Source organism: Triturus cristatus, chromosome 7, assembly GCF_964204655.1.
Source record: "Triturus cristatus chromosome 7, aTriCri1.1, whole genome shotgun sequence".
Lineage (NCBI taxonomy): Eukaryota > Metazoa > Chordata > Amphibia > Caudata > Salamandridae > Triturus > Triturus cristatus.
The window spans coordinates 132,971,975-132,995,331 of NC_140590.1; the positions used below are offsets into that span (position 1 = coordinate 132,971,975).

The 23,357-nt window shown below is 46.6% G+C and overlaps 1 protein-coding gene across 4 annotated transcripts in view; it reads left to right on the forward strand.

Moving 5' to 3' along the window:
- LOC146809024 (lens fiber membrane intrinsic protein-like) overlaps window positions 1-23,357 on the forward strand; it is a 239,751-nt gene that overhangs the window by 34,918 nt on the left and 181,476 nt on the right. Inside the window, exon 1 of one of the 4 annotated variants that reach the window (XM_085615822.1) lies at window positions 7,580-7,716. The exons of 2 other annotated variants lie outside the window; for them this stretch is intronic. Coding sequence is in view for 1 of the 2 variants with exons in the window: in XM_085615818.1 (XP_085471944.1) it covers window positions 20,534-20,558 (25 nt within the window). In the remaining variant the exon portion in view is untranslated. Of the gene's footprint in view, window positions 1-7,579; window positions 7,717-20,169; window positions 20,559-23,357 lie in introns of those variants that run through there. One more of the 4 variants, XM_085615818.1, reaches the window with a different exon arrangement.

The following is a 23,357-nucleotide window of genomic DNA, read 5'->3' on the forward strand; positions in this document are numbered from 1 at the left end:
CCAGTGAAAAAGCGACTTCAAATGAGAGGGGCCCTTACGATGCAAGGCCTTTTACTTATCTGTTTTCATAATTAACACATAAATAAAAGGCATTGTCATTTACAAAGACAATAGCTCAAACTCTTGTAAACCTATTTCATTTCAAATAAGCGGCTGCCATTGTCCCGGGCTGCTTGGAAAGTGAAAGCATGCATGGCGCGCTGAATGTTGCAGGAAAACATGTTGTGCCTGCAGTAGGAGAAATTCATGAAAGAAAAGAGTGCTTACAGACTAAAGAAGACCTACGGCGTAACAACAGAAGTAAAAGGCCAGTCCTCATGGGAGGTTACAAATGAAGACAAGGCGGTACTAAGGGGGGATTAACAAGCCTATCAACGAATCAGAAGCCAGCATTTACCAAGGACAATGACACAAGTCAGTGGAACATATGACCAGAAAGTGGGCGGGCATCAAGTCTATACTCAAATACAGTATGCCTCGCAGAGCAGCGCATGCACTGCCAAGGCTCGAGCTAAAAATTAACGTGTCCTTGTGCAATGTAACTGGTGCTCATGTAAAGCGCTCCAATATCTTTGAGTCGAGTTTGCGTGATATAAAACTGAAAGAAAAAAAATATATGTATATATGTATATATATATAAGGTCCGACAACCACTAACGAATCGCAGCCTGGCAGCCATCTCGACCCCTGCACCACCCTTTGCCATAGCCAGATGCCACAGGGCACCGGGTGAGCTGGCAGCAGTGTGCAGGGTCGCGGGCGGCTCACTTCACCCCAGGCATAGCCGTTTTAAAGCCAACCTCTGGGGTTATGAGGGGTATGTCTCTTGCTTGTATTAGGGCCCACATCACCCTTGCCATGGCATTGAAATGAAGGCGTGCTTTATTTGTTAATTTTATGCCGCCTAATTCTTAATTTCTAGATTTTTATACGCGCATTTTTTCCTGGTGTTTAAAAACTTGACTAGATTTTTCCACCGGTAAAACAGGCCGGATAAAAATCGCATGACACGATGACTGCCAACAATTAATGTAAATGAAAATGTCCATTCATTCTTAGAATTCTATTACAGGACCGGAGACTTCGGATTATGCTATCTCCTTCTTTACTGCGTAAATCACAGCAGCCAATAAAACATACAATTTTGTAAAACAAACTACATTGTCCATGGTACTTTGTGTCAGCCCATCATCCTCTTTCTTTGCTGCTCACAGCACGAGATAAGTACCCCTCACGTTCACTTATTACATATTGAATTGGTGATCATTTGCCAGGATTGACAGAGCGCGATGCGCTTGAGGAGTTATGGTTAAATGTGCATGCCTGATTCTCTGATTATTGAGGGGTTTTGTTGTTACTTACGGTTTTCTGCCATTATACGGCATTTGGTAGGTGGCGCGTACGCGCCATGAGCGGGAGCTTTGCTCCGATCCCCAGCGCTGCTGGCATTTGAAGATTAGATAGCGCGCGTTAGGCGCGAAGGTACCAAGCCGCTGGGCGGCGAGAAAACGACCGGCTGGGTCGCAGCACTTCAAGCGCCGGTGTTTTGGCCTTCCCTCATCGCCCTTGTATGCCGCAGGTTCCCGTCCGACGTGTGCAGCCCACGCGCTCCAATTTGGGCTGGATTTGGACTTGTTTTGGGCTCGTGTTGGGCTGCACATGCCGGGATCGGCCCATTTTGCTTTTACTACCATGTTTTGAACAAAAACAGGTAGTAGGAAGGACGCCTGACTGGCTGCAATAATCGTCGCCCTGCAGGAGTGAGCACACGCTCCAGGGACAACTTCTTTTCGGCTCCTACGCCTATAATAGACTGCAATAATTTGAGTACAGCTTTTGCTGAGGGGGCTTGGTACAAGTAATAACTTTTTGTGTGCAAGTGGGCTGCCCCCCCCCCCTTTTACTCCTCCAGTACCTATATTTATATGTCACTTGGCAAACTTGTGTGACATTAATAACTCTGCCCCACTGTATTATTGTTACCCTGGATGAGTGGGTGCGCTATGAGGATGAGGAGGATGTCTATTATGAGGGACAGCAGGAGACTGTCTTAGAAGATAATATAGTGGATGCTCTCGACTCTTCCGTCCAATCCTCGGTGAAGAGGGCTCTGGAGACCACAGTTCCTAATACTGTGCAACAAGCATTGGCAGCTGCGCTTAAGCCAATCACCAAGCAGCTTGAGAGTTTTGCTAAGCGTCATGGTTTTACTAAAGACAAGCATACTGCGCGTTCAACTATGGACGTAGTCAAAGTGCGTCGATGGCCGCATGCTATGGCCCTGGATTCACTTTCTCTGCCACCTGCAGGCGATCACGAATATTTCACGGGAGGCAAGGCAAAGAGTAAGCAAAAGGTCTATGTGGACACTGACTCCACGACCACTGATACCGATGCTACCACAACTGATGATGAGGCCCCTCCCAAGAAGAAGACCGAGAAAGTGGCTTCTTCCACTCCGGAGACTCCAACCAATACTCCTTTCACCTTCAATCCTAGTGAAATCGTACATCCCAGATCTTCGGACTGGGCTCCAGCACCCGAAGTCATTGACTACTTTAATGAGAACATCTGAAAAGGATTTGATAAAGAGGTCCGGAACCGACTTAGGTTGGAGTGCCCTTGACCAGACCTACCTGATAAAGTCGCAGAGACTCCCGAAATAGACGTAAGTCTGCTTACATTTCTAAAGAAATTTGCCAGAGACCCCAAAAAAGGGATAGATCGGACCTGGAGAGGGTGTCAGGACAAGCTCCTTGACGTGGTAGGACCCCTCGTAAAAAAATACTGGAAATGGCATTGGTGGCCAAGGAAAACAGCGAACCCGGTGGATCCGGATATCCTTGCAGGATGGACGCAGAGGGCCATTTGCCTGCTTGGCAATGCCGACTGTGACATATCTACTTAACGGCGTAAGTCCTTGCTCATGCGTATGGACACTAATCTTACTGATCTGGCAGCCGCTGAGCCGGTCCTCTCACGGAGGGCAACCTATTTGGAGACCGTTTTGTGAAGGATGTGTCAAAGTACGTGGGAACTTTTACATCCTTGAATAAGGCTCAATCAGGAATCAAGCGGGTGTTTACCCAAGGCCTTTCAACAGGGCCGGATGAGGCAGGGGATGCTCGTCAGGCCGTTTCGCTCAGCAAGGTCCCCCCAGAGGTGACTACGGTCGCGGAAGAGGTGAATGGGACTCTACTAGAGGGGGAATCTTCTATCCCACTCGTCGCCGATTCAACAAACGCCGGTTCCAAGGAGGTGGCAACAGAGAGGGCTTTCAAGCACAGAACTCAGCAGGTAAGCGTGACAGATTTGTCCCTTCTACCTTGGGGGGGTTGTACCCGATATTTTCTACACAACTGGCGCAATCTTACCCAGGATGCGTGGATGATTCAGACGGTTCAAGGGTTCCAACTGGAATTTTACGAACACCCTCTCAGGACACACCTCCGAACCCTCTCCGTTTTTCCCAACAAGAATGCATTTTTATAGACAACGAAATAGAAGAATTGCTGCAAAAACGCGCAATAGCTTTATGCAACGACTAGCCTCACGGTTTTTGCAGCAATATTTTTCTGGTCCAGAAGAAGGGTGGGAGTCACAGACTGGTCCTGAATTTGTGGGAATTCAATCACTACCTTTTTTACAAACATTTCAAAATGGAAAGGATCCACCTTTTGGCGGACCTGTTAAAACAAGGGGATTGGATGGTCAGACTAGATCTCAAGGATGCCTATCTGTCCATTCCCATTTTTCCTCCACACCGCCGTTTCCTGCAATTTCAATGGAAAGGTCGGTGGTTCGAGTATTTGGCCCTTCCTTTCGGGCTTTCCTCGGCTCCTTGGTGTTTCACCAAGGTGATGAAGCCGGTGGTTGCACATTTGCGGGAGCAAGGGTTGCACATGATTATCTACCTGGACGACATCCTAATCATGGCTCACAGTCCGGAACTGGTTTCACATCATCTTCAAATGACGATATCTCTCTTGCAGAGTCTGGGGTTTGTAATCAACCATGTCAAATCGGCTCTGATTCCGTCACGGACCACAGAGTTTCTGGGTTTTGTGATAGACTCCCAGAAGGCCCAATTGCATCTTCCCAAGGCGAAGCTCAGGGACTTGAAGAAAGAGATAGTGGCACTGCTAGGCAAACAGGTGGTTTCAGGGTCATTGCCAGAGTAGTGGGGTTATTGGCATCGTCCATTCAGGCGATTTTCCCGGGACCACTACATTACAGAGCTTTACAGAGACTCAAAATACAACACCTACAGAAGGGTCTGGCTTACACAGACCTGGTTCCCCTTTCACAGGAAGTGAAGGGCGAGATGCAATGGTGGCTGGGCCACGTGGAAGCGTGGAACGGAAGAGCCATTTTCGGCTCCCTGCTCGAGGTTGTTATCGTGTCCGACGGCAGTCGTTGGGGTTGGGGAGCGCGTTGCGGCGATATTTCCACAGACGGAAGGTGGTCCCCCCAGGAACTATCACTACACATAAATTGTCTGGAACTCCTAGCGGGTTCCTTTGCGATTCGAACCCTGTCCCCCAAGCAGACCTCCTGCTGCATCCTTCTACGGATGGACAACGTGTCGGCAGTGAGATACATAAACAAGTTGGGAGGAACGAGATCATCCCTGTTGGTGGAGATTGCCAAGGACTTCTGGTATTACTGCCTGAGCCGCCAGATAACGGTAATAACGGAATATATTTTGGGGCAGTCCAACCTCATAGCGGACTGGAATTCCAGACACCTCAGGGATTACAGCGATTGGAAATTACTGCTGAACATATTCCAATGGCTGCAGGAAATTTGGGGTCCGTGTCAGACGGACCTATTTGCTTCCAGGCTGAATCGACAAATTCCCAAATTCTTCAGTTGGAGACCGGATCCAGTAGCGAAAGCAACAGATGCATTCCTTCAGGACTGGTCGGGCCGGTGAATTATGCTTTCCCATCTTTCCTTCTCATCCCGAGAGTGACTTCTCACATTCTCAGACAACAGGCGGAGGTGATTTTAGTGACACCGCGATGGAGTTCGCAGCCATGGTTCCCGATATTGTTGGAGATGAGCTGCGATCTCCCCAGGAGGCTCCCATGGTTGGAGTCTCTTCTCCTGGGACCTCACGGGGAACGGCACCCTCTGATTCCATCGGAGCGGTTGTCGCTGATGGCATGGCGAATTTCCGGCAGCAGTGGGAAATGCCGGGGTTTTCGGAGACAGCTTCAGATTTCATCAGGCAAGCTTGGGCGCCTTCCACCAGGAAGCGATACTCTTCGGCCTGGACAGGCTGGATGGGTTGGTGCGTGGTACGGCACCTGGATCCCGTGGGGGCAGGATTACCCAATATTGTAAATTTTCTTTCAGAGAAGGCAGCAAGTGGTTTGGCTTATCGATCTGTAAATAACTTTAGATCAGCCATTTCGGCGGGGCATAACCCTGTGGATGGGAAACCGGTAGGTATGCACCCTATGATTTGTAAACTTCTTAAAGGCATAAGAATAGCGAATCCCCCCAAACCTAAGTACTCATGTTTATGGGATGTTTCCTTAGTCATTTCTCTCTTCAATAGTTGGCTGGTGAATACTCTGTTATCAAGAAACAGTTGTTTGCAAAGTTGGCAATGCTTCTATGTTTCTCAGCTTGTAGACGTTCATCGGATGTGCAGGCCCTGGAAATTACAGGTAAAGTATTTACTCCGGAAGGAGTTTCTTTTACTATTACAGGCCGTACCAAGACACTTTCCAGACATATAGAGTATAATGCTTTCCCTAGCAATGAGAAATTATGTGTTGTCCAATGCTTGAAAACTTATGAGGATTGTACTCGACCATTGAGGCCTGAGGGCTCTACTCAACTTTTGATTGCGTTGCAAAAACCTTTTGAACCAGTGTCTGCCGCAACCATAGCCAGATGGCTTTGTTATATCATGAAGGAAGCTGGCGTTGATATCCAAATGTTTGGTGCACATTCTGTGCGTGGTGCCATGGCATCAAAGTCATTTATGTTAGGTTCTAGTATTCAGGACATTATGCGTTGTGCCGATTGGTCATCTGAGTCAACTTTCAAGCAATTTTATTATAAGCCGGTGGGAGACATAACATCTGTTGTCTTTAATAAGCGTTAAACTAGCATAATCCGAAGCCTCCGATCCTGTAATAGAATCAAAAATTAGCTAGCATTTGCGCCAAGAATTTTCAATTCTATTAAGGACACGAAGGCGAGGATTATACCACCCCTATGTTACAATATGATTGTTCATGCTTACCCACCCGTTGATACTGTACTGAATTATGGTAACACGCAGAAATTACGGGCTGTTCATGTTTGGTCTTTCCTAGGCGCAGACAAGAAGTCTGAATAAGAGATGTCTTCAAGTTGAAGCCTTTCGGTGGAATTTGGTTTCCTGTTAACTTCCATGTTGGAGGATGTTCGTGAAATATTATTGACTTAGTGGACTTTATACAGTTCGAGCAAAGAAAGAGGAGGCTGGGACAGTAACCAGGGCTCTTATGGAGGGCTAAGGAGGCGTGGCTGACGCAAAGTAACATGGACAATGTAGTTTGTTTTACAAAATTGTATGTTTATTGGCTGCTGTGATTTACGCAGTAAAGAAGGAGATAGCATAACCCTCGCCTCCGTGTCCTTAATAGAATTGGAAATTCTTGGCGCGAATGCTAGCTAATTTTTGATTCTTAGAGCACTTCATACAGACAGACCCGTCTTCTGAGCACTCACATTTGATTCAAGTATTGAATGTTACCCACATGAAAAAAGTAATTGGTCAGGATCACACAGCTTTACTTAAAGGTGACAGTCTGTCACCTTTAAATAAAGTTGCAACTTACAGCTCCTTCTAGGCTACCGCTGAGATCCCTGCTCTTGCTACTCTGTTCCTGCCGTGGCAGAGTTGAGACACTTTTCTGTCAGTTGAGAGAGGGCTGAGAAAGAACCTAGATGTCCTCAGCCAATGGCATTCGAGAAGGGCGTAGGTCCAGAGACAACCGAGGGGGGGGGGGGCGAATTTTATCCTTTGCCCATGCGCATTGCCGCGTGGGCATTTCCGCCGCAGCTGTGTTCGAAGATGTTGTTATCCTCTTTGTGACGTACGTTGTGAGGGTAACAGTGCTGCCCTCGTGGCCTGAGTGCATTACCTACTTACCCAATATCCTGTGTCCGTTTCGTGAATACTGACTTTTTCGCCGACAACACAGGCCGTGGTTGATTTTACGTAAACAGCGCTGAACTGGGCATGTTCTGCGCTGCACTTGCGAAACAATTGTGAAGGGACTACCTAGAAACATTGAACCTTCGAGGAATTTGATAAACTAAAAATATTTATTTTAAGATAGATGTCGTACTTGTGGTTTGTAGCAATGAGTGTGTCTCTTTATTTTGTCCACCCCCCCCCCCCCCCCAAACTTTGTAATCTTCAGAGTAAAAGACGTAAGCGAATGCTTGCATTAATCAAAACAAAGATGCACAGGAAGCGAGGATGACGTTTCCCGAGGGGTTCACGAGGGGGCAGCGCTGCTTTTTCATTTATAATAAACGCGCGGATCAGCTGATTTCCAGGAGTTCGCAGATACTTTCAGTTTCGTTCCTGTGTTTTGCAGAGCTCACGGGGGGCTGGGGGATGGCAATAGGGGGACAACACCCAGCAGGCAGACAGACGCAACTCACACAAACCTCTACACAACAGCCCCGAAGCACAGACTGCAGGTATGTCCGCAGCAGAACCACTCCGCGAACAGTTAATATCAAAAGTGCTGCTGTGTAGAAAATGAACTGCCACGGTTTCCTTTTCTAAACAGTTGCATCTTAGAGTTCTGTTCGGCTCCGTTTTCAAGGCGTCGGTTGAATTGTTCTCTTTTTGTTGCTTGACACCAGTGAAACGGGACGTGTCTATCCATCTCGCAGGCTGCATCCCCGTAGCCTGTTGTCATTCTTAGCGCTTGTTTAGAGTTCGCTGCAGTACATGTGTTTCTGAATATGACTGCACTATTTTGTTACTGTGTTGTTAACTTTTACTATACATAGTCTTGTGTACCCGCACATACGTGTGTCACTGCACATGCTTGTGTCACTGTATACACACTGATGCTACTCATTTATTTTAGCGAGTGTTCTTCTGCACATACCCCAGCGTTTGCGTACACCCACACACTCGCTCGGGTGGTGGGAGACACATTTGTTTCGATACACCATTATTTCCGCACACACTTGTGCTACAGTGCTTACAGTAATTTTGAACAGATGTGCGATTGATTCTGTACACAGATTCCCACTCCTGTACACAAACACACCAGTTTAACATCTTTTATTTTAGACATGATATTGCATAGACGCCAATTTATTTACGCACAGACCCACGCACACACGCAAATATCCATGTTTGTGTATTCCTGTGCACTTTATTGTTTTTCTGTAAGCATGCTTGGGTTGTCGTTTACATGTTAGACCTGGCCCTTTTTACAGGGTTATCCCAAAACATTTTGCCTTCCTCCTGTATTTTTTTCTGGCCTGTTTTTGTTGGAATTATGACTCTAGGCACTTTACCACTGCTGATCAGTGCGAAAGTGCACGTGCTCTCGCCTTTAAACATGGTATGATTAGTTTACACTTGTTTGTGTCATATTTAATTTACCTGTAAGTTCCTTGTACAGTAGTATTCTATATAACCAGGGCCTGTAAATTAAATGCTACTAGTGGGTCGGCAGCGCTGCTTGCACTACCCACCGAAGTAGCCTTTCAAACCTGTCTCAGGGCCTGCATGTGCAGTTTACTGCCACACTGACTTGGCATTTAAAGAGCTTGCCAAGTCTGGAACTCCCCTTTTACTACATATAGGTCACCCCTAAGGTAGGCGCTAGGTAGCCCTATAGGGAGGGTGCTGTGTAAATAAAAGTTAGGACATATGCCTTTTATTTGTGTGGCACGTCCTGGTAGTGACAAAGCCTATTTGGTTTCGCACTGTTGTGAGGCTGCACCTCCCATAGGTTTGCATTGGGAATTACCTGATATGTGTTTCAGTGTGAATTTCCGATATCATAGGGGTAGCATTGCCTTGTTTGGTATGGTGGGGATACATTCTGCTCATTGGTGAAAGCGAATTTTTTATAACTATTTTAGAAATGCCACACCTATAAAGCGGGCATTTCTGTGTGCTTAGACTCTGTGCTTTGAAGCCTGACTCCAATCAATGGCTGGTTTCGACTGACGGGCCTTTTTTTTGCATTCACTCTTGACGGTCACAGAGGGAGCTGAGGTGTGCCCCGCATATCCTGATGAATCTTCCTGGGCTAGGATGGTGGGAGAAGTTGTCATCTGCACCTAAATAGGGCCGTGCCTGCCTTTCACATTGCTGTCTCCCTCCCCCTCTAGTGTGTCAGGAGCCAGGCCATGAATAGGGGTGTTTTGCACTTATAAAGTTGTTTGAAGTTACCTTCAGAACAAAGACATTGTGAGCATTAGTGCAGGGGCTGTGACCCCATGTTTTTAGACACTGCGTGGGACTTGTGACCAGATGCTGCTGGCTCTACATACTGCACCAGAGGATTTATGTGCTGCCAGGAAAAACTGCCATTGGACTGGCTTGGTTTGTTGTGCTAACCTGCTAGAGACACTGACACTTTGCTGAAAGAACCAGTGTGCTGGCTTGCTGACCGCCTCTCTGCTCTCATGCCCCCCAGTTGTTCTCCAGGGGCTGGTTGTCTTCTTCCCTCCCTACCCCTGTTCATTTGGAGGCCTGGGGATTTACCCCCTGTTGGTCCCAACGTCTGCTAAGAAAGAAGTGTGTGGTGAGCACTTCTGGTTTCTTCTGCTTCATCTGGTGCCAAAACAGTATCGTGTGGTGGGCACTTCTTTGAAGTGGGTAGAATTGGGCCTTCTGCCCGATCCGCCGGCTGGCGTGTATTGCAACTGGGAGCTGTGACTGTCTGCTCGCTGCTGTGTAAACAGTGTGTAGGGAGCGCTGTTCGTCGCCCCATGTGCTGGTGTTATTCACAGGACCAGAGCATGTTGTGTGCTCCTTAAGTTTACCAATTGCGCTGGTCAGAGGCCTGATGCGGTGCCTGGACAGAGAACCCTTCCCATAACCACCGAAGAGGGCCTTGCTAGTTAGGCCCTCCCGTTGCTGTTGTAACAAATAGGCACAGCTGTTGCAGTGTGGCTGACTGGCCAACCTCGTGGGGAAACTGATGGCCAGGGACCGACCCCCGCAGCTCTGTGGAAGGTATTTCAGTGCTGCCTCACCTAGATGCCAGGAGGGTGCTCATGCCCTGTGGACCACCTTAAGTACGAAAGGGACTGAGTCTCGCCTCTGCTCAGTGCGACTGCAGGCGGTTGGCTTATGGTATTGGGAACGAGGTTGCCGCATGCCTACAAGAGGGTGCCCCCTCGCCCTGAAGTCCTACCTAGAAGGGGACTGCAGTGTGTGTGTTCAATAGCCTCACCACACGTTTGTGGGCAGCTGCAGTAGTGAAGTAAGTGTGGGGAGGTCTGGGCGAGGTCTCCCCACATTTGATCTGCAGTTGGTTTTGCCCCTTCTCTCATGGGATGTGTGTAACGTGGAGCAACATATACATTGGGGGCCCTTATTTCTTGATGGTGGCATTACTAGAGGAGTCTTCGAGGGAGGCCCTGATTGGAAACTTGCCGCATATTAGGAAAACTACCTACGTTACCGTATTCCTGGTAGTAGGCATGCAGGTGCTCCTGCTGCCTTTGTGTTAGATCAGCAAGCCATCTGTTCCGTGGCAGCCAGACTCACGAGGATTGCCGTAACCCCGCTAGTGGGAGCGCAAGGGATCCTGCCTGTATGTGGTTTTTGTTGCTTCTGTGGTTATAGTGTTAACAAGTACTGAGGGTGATACGTGGTGACACATGAGGATTCATGTGATTTATTACCTTTACCTGCATTTTATGACCTGAGGTTATGATTTATGTCCTTTTAGGCCATGTAATGATAGGATAACGAGTATCATTTCAGGATCTGCATATTATGTAGAGTGATGGTGTTTTCATGAGATGTGCAACCTATAAGTATTTACTTATTGCACTACCTGTGATGTTATGACAATTGCCTAGTTGGCCGTGTGATTTATGTGATTGTGGTCCAAATTTTATATACAACATATGAGATATTGTTATATACTACTCTGTGGAGTCTCTTTTGTGATGTATTTGTTGCGTCACTGGTGTGTGTGTGTGTGTTGCGCAAATGCTTTACACATTGCCTCTGGGATAAGTCTGACTGCACTGCTAGGCTACCAAGGGGTGAGCCGGGGTTATCATGGGTGTGACTCCCTTACTCTGATTAGAGAGGGAAGTTTTCCCCGGCTTAGGTGCATTCCGTAACCAACCAGAAACTCAATTTCTAACAGTACACAAAAGATTCGAGCCGTTTTTGGGCAGTGAGCCTGTTTTACGGTCTGCTAGGGCCAATTTTTAGGTCGAGCCTAGGCAGCGCATGCTCTGCGAGGCATGCTGTATCCAGAATATGGAGTTCAAGGACCTCCCATCTTTTCTATTGGCTCCTCTTACTGTCCTTCATAAATTCTGGCTTTTGATTGTTGAAATGCCTTACTAGTCCTTTCATTTGCACTTGGTAACCTCCCATACAGACCGCCTCTGTTACTTGTGCTCCTACTCTTCATGCTTTCGGAGCACTCTTATCGCTTGGCCTGCCACTGCTCGTGTAATGATAAGTGTTCGTCTTTACTTCATGCGCTGAATTGTTTTAAATTGGACTGAGTACTTCTCATCAGTGGTCATGTTTTTTCATTTTCAACGCGGTGTCCGCTTCACGATCGCCGCGCTTTATTTGGTTTTAGAGCACATTTTTACATATTTATGGTGTACTTTGCTATTACTAGAAATACTTCGTTTTTGCAAGCCAGTAGGTGGCAATATGTTTAATGCGTTCCTCAATCCCCCTGTACATGTATTTTATTCATGTAAAGAAATTAATGTACTTTCTTCATTTGCAAACTCTATGCCTTTTGGCTTTTAAATTTCAGAGTTACATTAGAAAAAAAATGCTTTTATTTTTTTTCTATTAGAGCCGCAATTCAAGTCGGCGATTTATTTTTGCCTCTTGCAAAGCTTTCTCTTCTGGATATTCTGAGCGCGGCTGTTAGCAGTTCTAATTTGACATCACATTCTGAGGTATATGAGTCAATGCTGAGTCAGCTTCCGGTCAGGAGGTGTCTAATTGCTTCATACCAATTACAGTGGCGTAAGAAAAGCCCCGCAGCCCCCACAGTGCGGGGGGAGCCCGAGCTCTGGGGCCCCCTGTGGCACTGGCTGGTCACTGGCCTGAGAGCTCTGTGCTTGGGCCCGGAGCATGGGGTGGTTTTACATAATTTCTTTTTACAATGCACGTATAGCGCGAGCCTAGCCCAAGGACATTCAAGCGCTCTACGCGAGCATCAGGTTACATCACGCAGTTAGATTCTCGTTTGCATTGGCGATGAGTCATTTTGCCTAGAATGGGAGAATGTTGGGCCGAGGCCAGCACGCGCTCGGTTCAGCAAGGCCAGGTAATGCCTCGCTGCAGGTTCTGCTGTCATGGTGAATGACAGCAGAACGGAGTGACCAGCTTGATCTCAGCTGTATTTCACGAACGTGCCTGCCACTGTTCCCAAGCACAATAGCAGACGCGCCTCTGAGCGTCTTACGACAAATGGCTGATGGTGGAACTGTGAACAACGTGCACGCGCAGGGAACAAAGTGCAAGCTGGCATCTTAGCAGCACATGTTGTGGCCCCATTGTGGGCTTCGCAAAACAAATGTACACACGCCTGGTTTCCTAGGCATGGTGGGTGGACCCCGATGGCCTCGGGACTATTTTCAGAATAGAAATGGAAAACTGGGGGCTGGGTGGGAAGACGCTATCGTGCACTATAGAGAATGTAAATATATGAGAATGTAAACATATGTGATGTGGCGCTCTTCCTTAGTAGACCAGTCACTGGTGCTGGCTTGTGACTCTTTGGGTTGGTTCATCATCTCTGCACCTTCTCCTATGGAATTGGTTTTCCGTAAGTCGGAGCTCAATTAAGGTGTTTTTGTTGCTAGGTGCCGCTCCACAGAGCATGTTCGTTGGATCTCAGCATATAGATGATATGGGTTCCCCCTGCCCCGTGCCAGCATGCAGGCTGGCCCTTATTTCGGGACTGTGCAGTTTTTATGTAGGAAAGTGACACACTGCTGTCGCTACAGACTATGATCCAGTGGTGGCTGCAGAACGTGTCGCTTGTAGAATGTGCAGAGACAGTGCCATAGAAGCCAACGGAGCATTGAATGCAACTCTCTCAGTCTCCACAATGGAGGTGTCTACTGAGTAATTGCCACACGGAAGCGCCCCCTGTGGTAGAACGAGAGAATCCCAGTTCTGTGACGCATGGCAGCTTGGTCACACCCCAAGGGGATTGAGGTGTATTTGAGCAGTGTAAGTGAATAACAGGGTGGAGAGGTCGTGGCCAGTGCACAGCACAGGCTGCAGTGCACTGGATGATGGCCTCTTGCCCATTCCATGGACTGTGCCGACTTCTACCACGGCTCACTTCCTGGGTAAAGCGCACAACATGCTTTCCCGCGCGGTGTATGTGAGGCGCATCTGGAAGCTTACTTACAAGCCCCTTGTGCCACTCGTACGTCACTTTTCCCATGTTAAAAATGACGCAAAAGTGGCGCACGGGGCTTGTAAATAAGCCCCCAGGTTGTTATATATGGGGCAGTTGGAAAGGCGCGGTTAGTAATGTATCCGCAAGGCTGCGCATTGCTTGAAGCCAAGTATGGGTGTGGCATCCCAGCCCACTCCCCAGTGGACATTGTGTTAACATGTTTCAGCCTTGCAGATCTCTCACGCATGGTTTCAAAAACACCAGTTTGAGTACTACTGAGATACCAGAGGCGATGGTGCACGCCACTACACAGTCGAGAAAGCACATGGAGCAGAACAGAATGGCTTGCACATAGTGACGTCAGCATACGATATATGTTAATGCTTTGCTTTATTGTTCTTGAGTCTGGAATTCGTAACTCTGGTTCCCTTGGGTGAATATTTGTCTTTTTGGTGCCATTTTGTTTAAAAAATTGTACTATATATTTTTCTAATTAATTTTGGTATTTTTTATTGTTTTGCTTTTTCAATTTCACTACTGTTTTACTACTGCATACATACTTTACACATTGCCTCTAAATTAAACCTGTCTGCTCTGTACCATAGCTACCAGGGGTTTGACCTTAGGGTAATTTAGTAACTTTGAAGGTCCACCCTGACAAGCATTATTAGTTTTGCCTCAGGTGGGTGCCCCCCCGCCCCCAACTAATACTCCAATATCCTCCACTCCTCATTTGCTTGTTATGAAGTCCAGGATGTAGAATCCTTGCCAGAATGTGTCTGCAAAGTGCACTCAGGGTCAGCTCCGGTGGCCTAATGCAAAATAATGCCCGCCCCCCCCTGCAGAATGTGAAGAAGTGTCCCTTAGTCTCCCGCATCTCACTGATACTATTTGGCCTTTAGATGAATTGGGCCCCCCTAAAGGGTCGAAGTGGCTCCTGAAAGTTTGTCCCCAAACCCCCCGCACCACACGGGCTTCAGGGGCTTGTTTTACATCCCTGGACAGCTCACGTGTCCCGTTTTGACACATCATGTAGATCTGACTGCACACAACTGCATTTTTTGATTCATAACTAGTCTTGATCAAGGGATGCCTCTGCCGTTCAGCAGAAGGGCACCGCTATTGAAACCAAACCTTTCATTTGTGAGCCCGAACCAACCTTTTTTGACCACGCTTGATTCTTCTGGCTTTCAACCTATCAACTGTTCCCCTGCAGGTAAGTCAGTGTAACCCTGTCCTGAAGGAGCTATCCTATCCAACTTCCGTGACCCGCACTGGAACACAGTCTTTGGGCGCAATTTATCAATCTCTTTAGCCTTGGTGGCTGTTGAGAACCAAAACAAGCGTTGAGACCCATTGGCATTTTAAAGGGTGTAATACCTTAGGCGTCCCTGGTGTTGCGTATTAGCTGGAATTTGATGCCCATAGTCTAACCTATATGTGGTAATAAATGTAATTGTATGTTTCTTTGCTGCGAAAGAACTGAATTATGTGATCCAGCTGGGCGTGTTCTTAAACTTTACATTCTGCTGTTGCAGTCTTTGCGGTCTCTAGTGCTGTCGATGTCTTTCTTTCGTTTCTTAGCACCCAAGATGATACGCCTCATTGCTAAAAACGTATAAGGTCCCAAAGGCAAAACCGGTTGTATTGCAAATGCCTTTAGACTACCTTTGCCATGGAAACCAATTGCCATGTTTTGAAAGCCCGCACCTACGACTAGCAGTAAAGCTCTGTATTGCTGCTCACACTTGCAAGTGTGTGTTTTGTTTCTGTGTAAACGTTGCCTGAATTGCTCTGAATCGCCAGCTCCAACACTTCACGAAGAGACTGGAACCGAGTTGGCAACCTCCCAAACTATTTGATGTATATTTCAAGCTACATTTGCTATAACTTTTGTAGCTCTGGCGCTTAGACCAAAATAAACTGTCTTAAACTAAGTAGCCACCGGTCCCCTGTGCAGCCACTAAACATCGGCATTTAGTGTTTGTAAACTCGCTCCCTCTGTTCACTGTACACGGCGTTACTTTAGAAAAGGGAATGTAAAGTGAGAGAGGCCGTGTTGGAAGGTTGCCTTTGTCACTTTTTATGACAACATACTATTACTTATGTTTCTGAGGACAAAAGCTTACAATGTGCATCATTACGATAATATGTCTTTTCAGAATACATTCGGGCCCTTCTGCAACTTTTATGCTACCCTCGCACACTACCTCTTACTGCATTGCTGTGCTGCCATTGCGTAACAAGCAGGCTTCGTGGCACTTGGCGTGCATATCTGTGCCTTTCCTTGCTACACACATGAATGTTATCCATATTTCGTGTCTCATGTCTGGTTGTGTTTACCAGCGTCCAACAGGGTGTGGTTCTTTTCTAGATCAATATGCTATTTTTAGCTTAATCTGCAGTTCCAGTGGCAGTGCAAGTTAGAAGTTGGCTATTCAATGCCTAAAGCAAAAAACACCGCAAAGGCACATTAAAAAGCCTACTGCGTTCTGGATAATATGCTGCATTTCTAAACACTTGTAAGGTGTGAAAGGCGAGACCTGTTGGCTATGCCAATGCTTGTTTTCTGTTGATTTCCTGATACTAAAACAAACATTGTATGCAGCAAGCTCAAATCCATGCAGTCTTCCATACATTGCAAAACACTTGTACAGAGTTTCTATACAAGTTCAGATATGCCCCGATTTGAAAACATGGGCTGTTTTTTAGGTATTTAATTCACTAACAGGGTCCATCTTATTTAGGTTCACGGGCCTATTCTCTGTGTCAGTCCGACCCTGGTGCACACACCTGTGTTTCACCATGCATAGTAGTGTTTCTGTAAGCATGTGCTTTGGGACATTGAATTTGCGTTTCTTTTTATTTTTGCGTACACTTTCACGTATTTTATACTGAGCATTTTATTCCTAAGCATGGATTCGTGCCTGTCGCCAGATATTCACCAATGTATAGAACAGTGAGTGCACAATGATGTGATTGGTCAACTGTGCATCCTGTCATGGTTGATGCTAACTCCAACCCAATGTTAGACAAATTTGAACATTGACAGTTCTAAGTCAAATTTTACAGTTGAAATATAAGCAACGTTTTATTTCTTTCTAGTTAGGCGATTTGGTTCAGATTGGGGCATTTCTCCAACTAAGTGACGCGCGGGCCTGTTGAAGGAATACAATCTGTGGTCCTCTTGAATATAATCGTATTTTTAGGTCTCGCCTGAGACAGCGCTTTAGCGCTGTTCTGGCGAGACTTATAGTAAGCACTTTTGGAAGTGCAAACGAGTGCTTTCAGGCCGCCAACTACTGTGCATGTGTGCCGGGCGCGCGCACCATTTGGCAGCCTGAAAGCACTCGTTGTCTTTCACTTTCGCCTGTCACACAGCCGCGCTTTGAAGTGTGATCGCGATTGCGATCCCTTACATTTCGCGGGCGCTTTGATGTTTTCAGTGAGCCGCGAGGCCACTGAGGACATCAAAGCGCCCGTGAACACCATTTGCTAACGCAACACATACTGTTCTTTATACATCGTGGCATAGGCGTACTCGCCGTCGCCACTACATTTACCACAGTTCCTTGTGGCAACTTGCTGGTGTGACGAGCAGTGTGCGACCAACCTTTGCACAAACCATTTGCCACCCCCACCTCTTCAGCCAACTTACTCGCCATGTCTGCTCTGGATTCTTGTGCCTCTTTTTGAAACTCAGGAGCAGTAACATTGTCGTGGTGTCACTAGGGCTTCAAGTGGATGTTTTTTCAATATTATATACAAGCCACAGTTACTGCTAATTTATCTTATGCAACTAACAACGATTGACAAAGCCAATAGTCCTAACTTGTCTCCTCTTTGCCTCTCCCCCTCTGCTGCCTGTCAGCAGCTGCCCCAGCCTCTGCTTGAATTCTTCGGCAAGGCTGTCCCTGCAGCCATTAATGACCGCGCCGGGGGCTCCTGGGGCCGGGAGGGGAGAGGACTGGAGTTAGGGGGGGCGAGGGTTACCTCAGACTGTAAGTTTAGCCAGAGGCTGCAGAGGTGATGAATTGAGCACGCAGTGCAGCACACACAAGCAACTCTGCCCCAACAAAAATTACCCCCTGAGACGCAGCCTGAAGCCGAATCGAACCAATTAAATGCGTCCCGTTTTACAGTCAGCTGTATATTTTTGAGAGACACATAAACGAGAAGAATTTGGATTAATGTAATGCAACCATCTAATTTATGCAGTACCTGGACGTTCCCCTCGAGTGAATGTCATCTATTTTATAGAGGTGAGAACCTTTCATGAACGAACCTGACACGTCCAAATGGCACGTTTTCTTCAGAATGTTCGACAGTTGACCATCTGTTTTCTAAGACATGTTTTGGCATATTACACAAGTGAATTCCGTCCTAGCTACAATGGGATCAAAGTAACCCGTATTCCGCTATCTGTGCACCAAAGCAAATCTTAATAATTCAAGCTACGAAAACAGATGTTGGCTAAGTTATATCCGTGGCGACAGCTACTTGCATCAGTTTCCCATTTAGTTTCTCCAAACACAATGTACGAGCCTCCCAAATTATGCATTTACAGTGCAGAAATAACTTCACTCTTCATCTGCGCGAAAGGTGAGTACATGCTCTGGACACTAAAGTGCACTATAAATGGTACTAATCATTATAATCAAATTAAAAAAACAATGTGGGATCCAAACAGATAGTTATTGTGTCCCTATCATTTTTTGGGAAAATGGTATTAGCTACATGTGAATTGGATTAGGCTCTGGCACTTTTTTTTTTGAAATCCCACTTTTTATATATTGCATGGAGGGCTCTCTACAGCTGCCTTCATCACATATATATTTCTAATTAATTCTTCTGTTTGTCACAAATTGTTTACCCTCATTACTAGACATTCTCCTGTTGTAAGCTGTTGTTGGTGCGCCTAATGTGCGTATTGAAGTCTGCCCTTGATCTGTTTACTTTTTTGGAAAGATGCTGCTAGTTTGTCAATGTGGCTAATTCATGTGAGGGAAGAAATATACACACACAAATGGATGAGCCCAAAGGAATTCTCCCACGAGATCAACTTGGATGACTGGTCCCGGCTCTGTGGGATCGGGACCTTACCTCGTTCACATTGATCTGTCTTTGAAAAACTTATATTCACCCTTGGTGATCACAGAGCTTCAGGGCCCCAGAAATTCCAATCTTAAAGGTTTTAAACCTTTATGCTTTGTAAAGATAATGAAATATGTCCCATGTAGTAGATAAATCCAGGCTTTAAATTGCTGTTGACTTGGAATGCGCTAGGGCCAGAGTTACCAACTTTGAAACTGGTGAACCATGTTTGAGTCTCAGCAGCATTGGCTTAACATTCTGTGATCCTGCACAATTCAGTGTATAAAAGAGACTAATATGACCTTGTGTAATGTAGCCGGTGCTCATGTAAAGCCCTAGAACCCCTTTGGGTCGTGTTTGCGTTATATAAAATTGCATACAAAAAATAATGATTTGACAGGGAGGGCGAATTAGGCCCATGGACTATACGAGAAACTGGGATAATCTTGGTTGACGAGATGAGGTAACAAGTTATAGGCCAGCTTTCACTATATGCACTTTTGTAAGGTCTTATCAGTCAGTGTTTTTGTGACCATGAGTGCCCTCAGTATATCACGCCTCTGAAAGCACGATGACGTGTTAAAGCACTTGTATACAGGAAAACTATATATCCCACTGGATGACGTCTGAGAGGAGTTGTTGCCTAGGAGGCAGGGTGTGCATGCCCAAAGTGTTCCCTGTACAGATTCTCCTCTGCCCTGTTTACAAATCTTTGAAAAACTTGGCGTAAGCCTTCACAGTGTTTAGTGTGATTTATTCAAAATGAGATCCCTTTTGTTGATTCAGTACTACAAGGGTATGGCTCTTCGTCCACCATCTTTAAAGTGCCTATTATGACCACGTATGTTGACAATCCGCACAGCGTGAAAGAAAATACAGTAGGTTTACAGCACTATTAGCTTGCCTTTGTAGATCTGTCTTACCCGATGTGAAATCTAATTAACTTTTTTACGTGGCGAGAAGATTAAACTTTTAACTCCACGTTTCTACAGTTGTATTGTTATTTTATAATTTGAAATTTCATTTTTTCATTTTTCTGATTGCAATGCAACAGGTCTCGCATTTATGTGAGTTTGAGCTGTTGGCATTGTAAATGACAATGCCTTTTATTTATGTTTTGGTTTTGGAACATAAATAAAACACATTGTCATTTATAATGCCAATAGCTTAAACTCGAGTAAATGCGAGACCTATTGCATTGCAAATGCTTGTTAATTATAGGGACCCCAGAGGTTTATGGTTGAATTATTACCAGAGCCTCGCGCGCTCAGAGAGAAGCATGTCACTCGTGCAAGGAATAGGATGTGTCACCAATACACGTCTGGGGCTTCCCTCGGGGCGTAAACAAACTCTCTCTGAGTTCATCTCCAGGGGCCTCGTGGCTTCGGTTTCAGCTGATAAGAAATGGCTGTAAGTGTGAAACTGAAACTAAACTGCCACGAGTCAGACAAGTGCTTAGCAAAGAATAAAACAAACAAGAGGTGCAGAACAGACCCCGAGGCAGAGGCAGAACCGCACACAGAGCGCCTTCCAGGACGCACAGAAGCTTTTCCAAAGGGTTAACAAGGGGAAGCTTTCGGGCTTGTTGACCTAGTGCTGGCGGCGCTTTGATAAGTCATCAGGCAGCATTGAGAAGGCGAGCCAGCAGGGAACCTCCTGCTATTCCAGCAAATCAGGCCACCTCAGCGCCTGGATGCCCTCACAGGTGACAAGCAGCGCTCTACAAATCCACCTTACATTACATTAGATCACACGTAAGGGTAGAGCGGAACGCACCCAGCAGGCAGGTACCGGTAACTTTGGGTCCTTCTACAAGAATGTCAGCGGAGACAGACAATGCAGGTATGTCCTCATCTATGTAAGTTAATGTTTGTATGGATGTGTTTTTGATATTTATAGCTTGTCTTGTTGACCCACAGGCTTTTGATGCTGTAGAATACGCCTCCATAGTGTTTACACCAGGCGCTATGGTGGATAAGGCCATGTTTTCAGAAACCCCTTACATTGCAATAACTATGCCTCTTCATGAAGGTCTGTTGGGGAAGTATTCCATAGCCTTGCTGCCGCCACTGAGAATGCTCGCCCACCTGTGAGCTTTTTCATAAAGACTGAATCCTTCACAGGGACTGAGGGGACTGAATGCAGAAGACGAATGGGATGGGACAACTGGAAGCGCTATGTACCTGAGGACGGTCTGCTACCAGCAGTCGCCTTATGAACTGGGCATGAAGGTTTATATTTACTGCACTCTAATGCAGAAGCCACTGGCGTGCCACTGGGCTACCTACTTTTAGTTCATTCTAAAAAAGGGTATTCCCTAAAAACTATGTTTGCCTTATACTGTGGGTGAAGAAATGTCAGGGGATGTACAAGTGCTTTTACCCCTGGTGCCACAAACCCCAGGTTTTAAGTGTGTTTGTGACATTTGGAGTTAATACTTTCAATCGTAAAACCCATTGCTCTGAGACTGTTTTTTTCCCTAGATGGCTGTCTGTGCATACACATCTTTGAATACTTTTTAGGTCTTGCGAGACTTATTGAGAGGGCTCCAAAAAGTGCTACCAGGCCAGCCTAGTGCTACAGTGCATGTGCGCGGGTGCGCGCGCCGCGCTTTACCGCGATTACTTTCACTTTCGCGGCCACTTTGATGTGTGATCGTGATCGCGATCACTTTCACGGCCTCTTTGCTTAGCCAATAGGTCTCGCTTTTGGGACCTTATAAGTATTTAGTTATGCAACTGTTGCATGGCTAAACACTTAAAAGGTCCCAAAGGCGAGACCTATTGGCTATGCCAGTGCTTGTTTCTTCTGATTTCAGCAAGCCCACCATGCACATCCGCGGCAGCATCTTCCAAGGGATTTTTCAAAACACTAAATTATTTCAAAGAGTGCGCCTCGCATGCGTTTGTTTGCTGATGCATTGGCAACCATCTGAATGGCTAAAAAAGATGGACGCCCGCTAATACAGTGGGTAACACTCCCAGTGTGAGGGGACTAAGGGGCAAGGAGCTCTGGAGAATGGCAGTGGTTTTGAATAGAGTATTCCAGCTTTCATAAAACCATCTCAAGCTGCTGTTGTCTTAGGCATATGCTGCAGTTACAACACTAAAACATGAATCCACCTAATGTGTAATGTGCCTAGGACCAGGAAGCCTGAATGTTGATGTGTTTCACGTAAGATCCTAGGAGAGCCATAACATTTTGCACAACGCATGCTCCCCCCTTGGGAGTTTTGGCACTGAATAAGAGATGCTATTTTTACACAACCCAATGGTGCTCATTTTATTAACCATAGAAGGATGAAAGTCAGAGAGGAACAGCCAGGATTCAAACAGAAGGCCACAAGGTCAAGCACAGGTTCCTAGCGTGGCTGGATTAGTTCTCTGGCTCACCATACCCAGTACTATATCGTAGTACCGACTCCCCTTGTGTTGTCCCTATTCACTGTGCCCTCTATATTTCATGTGTAATACGTAGTTGTGGCCTGGGACTAAACTATTTATTCTTCTTAAGTAAAAGTACCGTCTAACTGAATTCTGAGTTTCTACCCTACCTTCCCGACTACACCACGGAAAGGCTCAACCTCGCCACCATGAGGTTCAAGGGCGGAGGGGGTGCATGCAGTCCACAGTTTTGGGATCAGCAGTAAAGTCAAGTCACAGGATATCAGGGGTCAAAGGCTCTCATTGGCATAAGTTTCCACAGCGTTGCATCTCAGGAGGGGCGGCCCTCTGGCGACGGTCTATCCATGGTAGGTTCTGTCATTTGACGTGGTTGTTTGAGGACCACAGAGGCTACAACATTCCAACTGAATGAGTTAGTTTCAGCCTTCTTGCACTTCACTCACTCCTCAGTGCCGGGTCTACGCATCTGCTGCGCACGCCCACATTGATGTTTTATAAAAAATATACCTTTATTGTACTCGGTGCAGCCACAGGCCCGCAGCATCTCTTTCACAGTATCCCGCCGAGTGTGTGAGTCATAGTGCCATCACCGGAGTCAGCATCACGGCGTTTAGTGTTGCTACTCGAGTCGAGTGCTGCGACTCACACTTCTTAATCACGTAGCAGCCCTGTTGCCCCTGCCCAGGCAAGTCCAAGAGAGTATTCAATGATAATACATCTAATATTATACATATGTCATCATCATCATGGCGGACGCGGGCCCTTCTTATGTGCAGACGCAGAGTTGTTGACTGTTTGCCACTTTCCAGTGGGTGGGCGGGCCGCGGAAGTTCGGAACACACACTGATTTATTTGGGCGGGCGTTGGGGCCGAGCTGGAGGTTCTGATGGGGTAGGGGCTGTGCGCGCGGCAGCACGCGCAGATTATTTTCACCTTTTTTTTTTGTTGCATCTTTTATATAGCGCAAACTCGACCCGAAGGTATTGGAGCGCTGTACATGAGCACCGTATTTACATTACATATTCAGGCACGGGAAGACTAAGTGATTTGCCCAGAATCACAGGATGTGGACGCGACTTCGAGGCTCGAACCCTGGTTTCCTGCACCAAAGTCGGCAGCGCAGCCGACGGAGCCACCAGTTGCCCCGCCCCAGCATAACAACCGTGGCAGCTCCCCCTGAGTCATCGACGACATTAAGTCAGCCCGGCGGCCCCGGCCCGACCAACGACGACGAAGG